The sequence below is a fragment of the Melanostigma gelatinosum genome (assembly GCF_949748355.1).
Source record: "Melanostigma gelatinosum genome assembly, chromosome: 13".
Lineage (NCBI taxonomy): Eukaryota > Metazoa > Chordata > Actinopteri > Perciformes > Zoarcidae > Melanostigma > Melanostigma gelatinosum.
Genome location: NC_136646.1, coordinates 24,863,580 through 24,873,579, shown reverse-complemented (window position 1 = coordinate 24,873,579; position 10,000 = coordinate 24,863,580). Strand labels below are relative to the sequence as shown.

The 10,000-nt window shown below is 41.8% G+C and overlaps 2 protein-coding genes across 4 annotated transcripts in view; both read right to left on the bottom strand.

Moving 5' to 3' along the window:
- LOC306786816 (ras-related protein Rab-40C) overlaps positions 1 to 2,037 on the bottom strand; it is a 14,139-nt gene extending 12,102 nt beyond the window's left edge. The window contains exons 1-2 of one of the 3 annotated variants that reach the window (XM_079281696.1): positions 1,760 to 2,037; positions 737 to 1,088 (exon numbers count right to left, since the gene is read on the bottom strand). In XM_079281696.1, coding sequence (XP_079137822.1) covers positions 737 to 890 — 154 coding nt within the window. In that variant the 5' untranslated portion in view covers positions 891 to 1,088; positions 1,760 to 2,037. The other 2 variants (XM_079281694.1, XM_079281695.1) reach the window with 2 other exon arrangements.
- A 2,185-nt stretch (positions 2,038 to 4,222) lies between these two features.
- The window catches only part of pigq (phosphatidylinositol glycan anchor biosynthesis, class Q), an 11,104-nt gene continuing 5,326 nt past the window's right edge, over positions 4,223 to 10,000 (bottom strand). The window contains exons 9-14 of the mRNA XM_079281675.1: positions 9,553 to 9,706; positions 7,452 to 7,563; positions 7,261 to 7,341; positions 6,656 to 6,770; positions 6,322 to 6,383; positions 4,223 to 5,236 (exon numbers count right to left, since the gene is read on the bottom strand). Coding sequence (XP_079137801.1) covers positions 5,084 to 5,236; positions 6,322 to 6,383; positions 6,656 to 6,770; positions 7,261 to 7,341; positions 7,452 to 7,563; positions 9,553 to 9,706 — 677 coding nt within the window. The 3' untranslated portion in view covers positions 4,223 to 5,083. The remainder of the gene's footprint in view (positions 5,237 to 6,321; positions 6,384 to 6,655; positions 6,771 to 7,260; positions 7,342 to 7,451; positions 7,564 to 9,552; positions 9,707 to 10,000) is intronic.

The window sequence follows — 10,000 nt, the reverse complement described above, 5'->3', positions numbered from 1 at the left end:
CTGGTCCTTTAAGACTTGTTCGTCCCCTATCTGCTCTTCTTCAGGGCTTCCCTTTGATGGGACTGTGTGTGTGAGTGAGTGTGTGTGCGAGTGTGTGTGTAGCAGCCACGGACCACCAGCTTCCTGCAGCAGCAGGCGGTGATCTGAGCTCCTGCACGCAGTGAGGGATCATCTGACTGGGCACAGCTCCACCAGCTTTGTCCCCTCACAACAAGCGTGTTGTGTTCCCGAGTGTAACTACAGCTGACGTAGAAACTATAACCTGCATAAATTAGCCTCAGTAATGTTCAAATCAAACCTACAGAAGATTCCTTATAGGTTAGCTATGGCTAAGCAGCCTCCAGTCAACTCAAATACACGTACAAGTAGCAGAAGACATTGCTTCTTTGTTGTTTTTATAGTTGGAAGCTGTTACGCAAAAAGGGAAGAACCCCCTTTAAACTGGAGAGGATGTTATTCTGTGTTTAATGTGTTGTTCTAAACTCTATCGTCTGGTTATCAGTAGTGCAAATGATTGTTTGACATGTGAAATTCGACTACAATGCACATACAGTGATGTCTGACTCACCACCATGGCAATGCTCTGTGTTATGAGCATCCAAGAGCTCATTGTGTGTTCTCCACTGTCCACGCAGCACAAAAAAAGCACAGCTAGTGTGTTCAAGACTTTTCTCACGAGCCAGCATGACACAACACAAGGAGCTGATCATCACAGGAGGACAAAACAGTGACTCACCACTACTGTACGCGTACGGAGACTCGGCCGATCCATCCTGAAGGCTGTCCAGGATCTCTCCTTTGCCCACGTCGCTGTCTCCGACCAGGAGGAACTTGAGCAGGTAGTCGTAGCTCTTCACTGGGCTGCCCTGGCTGCCCATCGTCTCTCCCATCTGAGTGGAAGGGGTGACCCCCTTCTGTGGTATTCTACTCACTTGAACCAAAAAACACAGCTGTTTTTTAGCCCATGAATTTGCTGATTGTGTGTGTCCACCAGCTTTAAAAGTCCTCCAGATCGTGTGCAATGTTCAGACTAAATAGGAGCCAGTCTCACAGGGATGTCAAACAAGCTGGGTGCCAAAAATGTGGTTCTGAAAGGCAAAACATCCTTATTGCTAAAAGTAACGGTAAGAAAAACAATAGTTTGGTCAGTGAGGGGAACTTTAACTGATGTAAACAACTGGTGCTGACTTTAAAAAGGATGACAGACAGTTTATAAATAGATTTAAACACAATCTGAAACTGAATTCCCTTGTTGAGCCATAAAAACTGAGTATATTAGTGACAGATTATCATATCATCTGAAAGTAGAAGCACAATCAGAGTGTAACTGGAGCTGTATCCGGACAGGATGACTCTATGTAGGGAAGAAAAACATGCTTATTGTCTAGTATTTGGAATTATTATAAGCCACTTTGCAATTTTTACGACCAGATATCTGTACTGAGATATGATTTATATTAAGTAAACACACTACTGAAGCTGTATTTTTGTTCCCATGTAAGAGAAAGCTCTCTGGCTAAAGTTAGCAGAGGTTGAACAACAAGCTAGCCCTGCAAGAGAGCTAGCTAACTAGCTTAGCTATTAGCACTGGTGCTAACGTTGTCAAAGCAGTCATTAGACACAGTGGTTATTAAGAGACACCGTCGCTGGTTATGCGTTACGCTGCACATATCAAGTTGTCCTTTATAATACTACTTTCAACTAGATAAACAAAAGATTGTTCACAACAAGCTAAATGCTAACTTAGCTAAATGCTCACTTAGCTAGCGCAGCCCGTAGCTCAACTTCAACCGACGTCAGGCCCCCTTGTTGTCTTTCTTTAGTCCGGATGACAAAGATTCCCGTAACGTCACTGCGTTATTATCCAGCAAAACACACAGATACCCTGTAGAGGGGTTCAGAAGCCCGAAGCTCTCTTAGGTCCAGTCCAGATCTCCGGAGGGGCTTGGAGTGAATCTCGGGAATCTCAGTCCGTGATTTGTCCATTTTTCTCCATCGTATTGAATCATAATCACAGCTGTGACTCCTCCGGACAACACGCGTACCGACACTGAAGCTGACAGATCGAGCTGCGAGACACAGTGCGCTGCCTCTCTCTCTCTCTCTCTCTCTCTCTCTCTCTCTATCGCTCTCTCTATCGCTCTCTCTCTCTCTCTCTCTGTCTGTCTGTCTGTCTCTATGTCTCTCGCGCGCTCTCTCTCTCTCTCGTCCCTCTCTTTCTCTTTTTTTTCTCTCGTTCCTGCCCTCTCACTCCAAGCCCCGCCCTCCTACTCGTATGATTGGATACTGTTTCCGCGGCGACTGCCGTAGGGAGGAATACATTGGCTGAGCGAAACGTCAATCACAGTCTTGCCGTCAACAACACGCAGATGGTGAGAGGAACAAAGATGATTCATTTCTCACTGTATACGCACTGAACAATGGAAATAACGTGAATAAAACATGATTAAATTAACATATCACTTTCATACACATTTAGGATGTGATATAAACATGAAAGCATCGCTTATTATAATCCAGTAATATTGTCTTTTTTCCCTCTTTTTATTTAGACGTCCTTCAGAAAAAATAAAAAAACAGGTTTTGGTGTATTTTGGACTTAGTTTACCTTCTTACAGTCAACAAAATAAAACCAGATCAGTTTCATACATAAACTGATATAAGAGCTGACAGTTATATTTACTCTTCCATCCCTTTGCCTTACCTCTTATACCTACATATATGTTTTTATTGTTTGTTGTTTATATTATTCATATGTACATTGTAATTTGTCTCATTTGATTCTATTTCATATATGTTATATTTGTTACTATATTTTACCTTATTAAGAGGGAGTCAAGTGTTTCCCCTCTTAATTTCTTTTCAGGATATTATGAAAAATAAGTATTTAAACCCTTAAAAACAAAGTGTTCCATAAAACCGCTTATTCAAATAATAATAACAGTAATTACGTACATTATGTATCATTTATGGTTCATTGCTGTCCAACTAATCCCGTTAAATCTCAGCACATGAATTCTGTTTAGAATTTATTAATAATGGGGCGGCTCTGATTAACATCACAGATCAAGTTATGTAAGACGTTCATGATTATTATTACTATTATTTTATTATCAGTTCATAAACAGATAAGCCTCATCTGAACAAAATAAGACACCAGTATATTAAATAAGTATTTTTATGAAAGGACGATGGAACATTTAGTTTGGATCAATAGTGAGATGATCAAATACAGATGAACAGAAAGAAAAATAAACATTTAACAGTTTAAATGAGTGAAGTTTTGGGAAATCAGATTCAAATATCACTTTCATCTCTGATTGGCCGAGACGTGTTTAGCCTAGCTTAGCCTAGCTTAGCACAAAGACTTTAAAAAGTGTTAATAACATTAAGTATCGTAGAGTTTGTGCTGAGTCAGACAAACGTTGGAGTGTCACATTTAATGAGAGCTGCTTCAGGTTTATCGTTATTAAGACATAAAGGACAATATCTAATTAAAATTACATTAATTGGCACATAAAAACAATTAAAAAACACAAATACTGACAAACTGACCGGAGCAGAGTCAGGCTTTAAGCTTTAAACAGAACAGAATGACATCACAGTTCATCTCTTTCTGTTTGGAAGAAAAATGGCAACAAATGAACTTTAAATAAAAAACACGAATCATTTAAATTTTATACTAAAACATAAAATATTATATTAAGAAATAATAAAAGAAATCAGTTTGTCCAGTTTGTATCCTTTGACTCTTGCAAATAATTTGATAATATAAAATCTAAGACTATCTACATCATCAGTGCAGTAAATACATAAATACCTGATTTCCTGACCACTTTTCTAAAATTAAAACTATGAATACAATTGATTTTTGAACAATAATTGTCCAATTTCTAATTTAAGTTTTAGAATTATCCTATAATTGTTCACAGAGCAGTTCAGTAAAAGTTAGTCTCCCTTTAATGTAACTAACTTTCTAAAATCATTCTAGAAGCTCCGATGTTCAATGACGGAGTTAATAAAACCAAAACTTTACCCTCTGGGGAGCGTTATGTTTGGATGCTTTTATACTTTTACTTCTAATTTATAATGCAGGACTTTTACTTTCACAGAGTATTTATACACAGTGTTATTCCCACTTGTACTTCAGTAACATATCTGAGCACTTCCTCATTAATGAGAAACTATTGTCACGTGTCAGTGATGATGCCGTTTCTCAAACCGTGACGACGATGACGAGGATCGCTCAATGAGTTCCACACAGCAGAGAGAAGAGCGCGAAGAGGCTCCTGAATACTTCAGGTGTGGTGTAATCTTCATACGACGGCATATTAGGACCATTGGAGGTTAACAAAAAATGATAATTACGGAGTCGGGGAATGTGGATAATATTCAGAGAAAAAACGGATTTTGAGAGGTTGAAGTCGAAAATGTACTCGAAATATATTTTGATATTTTCAGAGATGAAAGAGAAAAAACTCACAAATTGTCAAGAAAATAAACTTGAGATAATAAGTTTGTCACGCTAAGAACGGCCTCTGAGCGAAGGTCCTGAAAGACACATAAACGGCTTTCTTTCATGTTCTTTTATGAACATAAATAAATATAATTCATATATTTTGCACTCACAACAAAACATTCTCTGAGATGAAAGTTGTTTTCTTGTAAATCGGTGAGTTATTTCTCAGAATGTTACCCCCCCCCCCTCCACAGGCGCGGCCATTACTGCATTTATATTTAGTCTCATCTGATCACGTGGATCAGATGAGAACACACATAACACGATAGTTTTGGTCCTTTCGTGGAGTTTACTTGTGAATAAAAGTGAATTACTAGAGTTTAATCTCACATTTAATTTGATTTCTGACCTAAACAACAACAGAAAAACATCTGCAAGTCCTGAACAACAATAAGTAGAAAATTCCATGTTTGATGTTTTAAAACATGAACTCATTGAGCTGACCGGTCAGCTTCAGTTGTTCTTCTCATCTAACATGAACATGAACATGTTTCCCTCCACCTCAGTATTTATTCAGTCACTTCCCTTTCCTTCGTTCTCTGTCTGTCTCCCTCTCCTCTCCTCTCAGTCCGTCTTGGTGATTTTGTGCCTCCAGGGGTAGATCAGCTCCCCTACAAACAGTTTCTTGATGAGGGCGGCCCACGAGTCTTTGGGGTAGCAGCTGTAGGTCGGTGTGCGGTAGTTCTGGACCACGGCGCTGCACTTCAGAGGGTTAATCTGAGGAGGAAACATCAGAGAACAAACACTGAAAAAGAGAAACATCATCATGTGATGGATCAGCAGGTAAAAGAGACGCAAATATCATTTTTAAAGATCCCCGATCTTTTTTTTTTGCTGCCGATAATGCTTGCCGATCGTCGAGGATCCATATATAAAACAGATGGTTTCTGTTTCTGTTGTTGCATCAGACACAAACGATTAGGAAATAAAAGATTGTGTTTTTATCTCGTCATTATTATCTTTACTGATGTAATAATGTGTTCAGAGCTCGTGTTAGGAAGTTAAACAGCTCATAATTCATCTCTAATATCTATTTTATATTCATGTGAACACATCTCCTTCAAACTACTGGATGTATTCAAGTTAATCACTAAAACTAGATTTTACAGATTACATTTGAACACATCATAATTTACCTTCACTGAATACTCAGTTTGTACTGAATAGACCATGAACGCATCATAATGTAACTGATTGGAACCGCAGTACGTTAGCTGTTAGCATTAGCGCTGAACTCCTGATCGTCAGTAAAACTTTCTTTCACACTGTGACGGTTCAACCGTGAAATCAATCTGTGGTTGACATTAATGATCAACTACGGTCCGTTGTGGAGCTAATGGAGAAGAAAACAAACCTTCTTTTGTTTGCGTCCCGCCAGCAGAAACAACAATGAGACTTTTGTACCAGATCCTTCAGAATAAAAGCATCATTCTATAAAAAGAAATCCCTCACCAGACATTTTTTAAGACTTATAGTCGTGTGTTCTTTCCACAAAATAAATTACCAAATTGAAAGAGACTTCTCTCTCGTTGAGAAATCTCTGAATATGCAAATATTTTAAATGATAAAAGTTGAACCACTGGACACAAAGATGTGAACTGAATACGTTCTCAGTGTTCGTGACCTGGAGGTTTCTACGTCACACTCGTTGTGTTGAAGTGAGATTTAATGTGAACGTTCCTCAAACAGCACAGAGAAGGAACATGAAGAAAAACACAATGTTCACAGAACACTGATGAATGTAAAACCATCTCTACAACTTCTACATTTAAGATCTTTAACCCAGAAACATGAGCTCTCACCTCCATCAGCAGGTGCAGGGCCGTCCCCGGTTCTTCACACAGAACCCTGAACTTCACGCCCTCTGGAAAAGAGCCGCGGTTAGATTCAGTTAGAGTCAGTTAGAGTCAGTCATCCATCCATATAACCAGCACCTTTATTTCAACACCAAGTGACGTTCACATATTCAACTGTCTTCACGTAGCAAAGTTGGTCTAAAGTCCAACAAGGTTACGGTCTGGTCTACAGGGAGAACCTGTGGCGTTAGCGTTTCATTTCATACATCTTCATGTTGGTGACTCTGTATTTCATCAGTTTGACAGGGATGAAGTGGATCGCTGATAGAAGCTGAAGTACCTGCCAGTCGGTGGGACCGAGTGAGGCGGAGGCCCACAGCGAACAGAGGGAAGGAGTTGATGAAGTCCACGCTGAGGTGGATCACGCCCTGGAACAGAACCACCACCAACCGCAGCTGCACCACACGGGGACACACAGGCGTTCAAAACAAACACACCCTGCTGGAAACAATCAGGGCTGGAGACGCATCTTAAACCGGTCTAGAGGTCTATTTGATTTGGAAATGATCCGAGTTTGCATTCAGTGGACACATTGAATCACACGTGTCATGATTTATTTAACGTTAACTCCATCCAGAATCTATTCGTACGCCATGTGATGCATGTGCTACCATGTGACCGGACTCTGGGGTCAGACTTTATAATACTTCCCAGGTTTAATGGGATGTGGTGCTTGTTCTCGTGTCGAGAGGAAGTAACCTGAGAGGAACTTCTTCATTTTAACAAAACTTTAAGAAAATATAATGCAGAACACCCAACTCAATGAATACAATATGTATTGAAATGATTCTTTCGGCTCTTCTTTGGTGCGATAGATGCTGGCTGCGGTTCAGCGGTCTGAACCGGTTCAGTGGATCGTGCTGCAGAAGAAGAAGCGTCTCCTACCAGAGTGAAGACCAGGTAGTAGAGCGCTGTGGTGGGCAGCAGGAACAGCAGGACGGTGAACAGCAGTGTCCCAATGAAGAGCTGAAGACAACACACACTCGCAGTAAACGCCTGTCTGTCTGTCTGTCTGTGAGGAGGGTGTGTGTGTGTGTGTGTGTGCGTGTGTGTGTGTGTGTGTGTGTGCGTGTCACCTGGTCCAGGTCGTAGGAGCAGGAGTCCACCCTCTGTCTCAGGACGTTCCACTTCTTCCCTCTAAAGAGCCTCCAGAGAGACGCGAGGCCGTAGATCTTCAGACAGTACAACCTGACGGACACAATGATGACGGCCTCACGAATATAAACACAATGCAACACAAGATAATATAACTACAATCATTACAATACACTATCATGAATAGATTATAAAAAATAGATGTCAAAGATTCAGATACTCGACAGAGTATTTCTCACCCTGTTCTGACAGTTAAATATTTAAATTAAATATGAATGTAAATCCTGTGGTGAACTTTCATCCATCACAAAACTAAACGGTTGTCTTAAATATCAGCTCGTCTCACCTGACCGTCAAAACACAACAGAACTCTGTACACACACCTGGAAGGAATGGAAGCGATATCTCTGGGAGTTGTTAACCTTTTGGAGGAGCTTTGAGGACAAATAAATAATCAAATTGAAAATAATCGAACATAATCATCCTTCGTAAAGACAGCAATAGCTGTAACTCATCCTCTGTGATCACAGCAGGAGATATTTTCAGGTTACACATTTCATAAGTCACTCTGACAAAGATCCTCAAACTGAATTTAAAAACACATTCCAAGAGCAGCTGGAGCATAAATATGCAAGAAGGAGCGAGGGGCTAATGTTTCATTCTGCACCACGGCTATCTTTAGAGCAAATGCATAATTCAGTCAGTCCTCCAACATCCAGGACCTCCGTCACCATCGCACTCACAGCTACAGAGAGCCGCGTGAAAGGGAGGCGACCATTCAACTGGACTCTAGTCTGATCTCCAGACAGGATTTACCAATAGAGACGTGTGGAGACATGTAGAGACATGTGGAGACATTTTGAAACATGTAGGGACATGTGGAGACATGTGGAGACATGTGGGGACATGTAGGGACATGTAGGGACATGTGGGGACATGTCCCCACATGTCTCTACATGTCTCCACACATCCCTACATGTCCCCACATGTCTCCACATGTCTCTACATGTCTCTACATGCCTCCACATGTTTCGACTATATACTATATAAACTATATACTGTTCACTCTGCTGTAGATGAAGGAACTGTACCGATCCTTTTGAGTCCTCACGTCCACCAAACCCCCACAATGTCCTCATAAAGGACAAAGCGAGACTCTGACGTAGGTCAAGGAGGAACTCATCAAAGGACGGAGGAAGAGCGAGGGAGTGAACACACAGGGGATTTAAAGGAACAGCTCACATGGATCCAGTTCAGTGTCAGTAAAAAACACTTTTTACAGAGCGTAAATGAAGTAGAGCAAAACAATACGAACATAACACGTCTCTTACTGGAGTTTATTGCACTTTGTTGGCACTACTTGTGCTCTATCATTGAGCTACATGTTCTCTCCTCTTCTTCTTCCTTTAGTGTTGCACAGCGACAGACTGCAGTGTGTGGAAAACAAGAACTTTATCTGAACTTGGAGAACGACATACATGTGTTGTTATATGATGGAGACTCCAGTGTAAATGTAGCGGAGTATCTTTACTGATGCAGATGTCAGGTTTGTGCAACATTTACTTCATGATGACACGTTATTCTATTGTTCAGGTGAATTTGCAGCGTCACCTGACGGAGTAAATGCAGCTTTGTGTTGTTAACTGCAGAACCAGTGCACTAAAGATTACGACAGTGCAGTGCAGTGCGTCTCGTACTCTGTGAAGCTGCAGAAGCATCATAGACGTCACTTCATCAGAGCAAAGTGTGACTCAGACTGAACAGAAGGAAAGATGATCATTCACATAACACTGAAGCTGAGAGAACTTCCTCTCAGTGTGTGCGTCATTGGGATGATTTCTGCGAGTCAGCAGAGTGTGTTTACACCACAGCACCGAGTCTGTCCGCTCTACTTGAAACGTTCAGGACCAAATATAACGTTACACACTTCTAAAAGCTCCCAAACCTCTGACCCCATCAGGAGAGTCTCCAGAGAAGTTACATCTACCGAGACAAGACTTCTTCACCCAGAAACCAAGAAGTATGACCAACGTCCTCCTCGTGTATTTACCACACGGCCTCTGCAACATGAACCCGTCTCACCTGGCTCCGTAGACGTAGAAGCAGTAGATGTGGAAGGTGAGCAGGGCGACCATGTCAGAGAGCAGCGAGAGGGCAAAGGTCAGTCCGAAGCAGGCCGACAGGCCTCCGTACCACAGGATCCCCTCGATGAAGGGGGACATCAGGTGGATGTAGCCTGGAGGGAGACACGAGGGAGACAGGAAGGAGACACGAGGGAGACAGGAAGGAGACACGAGGGAGACAGGAAGGAGACACGAGGGAGACATGAGGGAGACAGGAGGGAGACAGGAAGGAGACACGAGGGAGACAGGAGGGAGACAGGAAGGAGACAGGAAGGAGACACGAGGGAGACAGGAAGGAGACACGAGGGAGACACGAGGGAGACAGGAAGGAGACAGGAAGGAGACACGAGGGAGACACGAGGGAGACAGGAAGGAGACAGGAGGGAGACACGAGGGAGACACGAGGG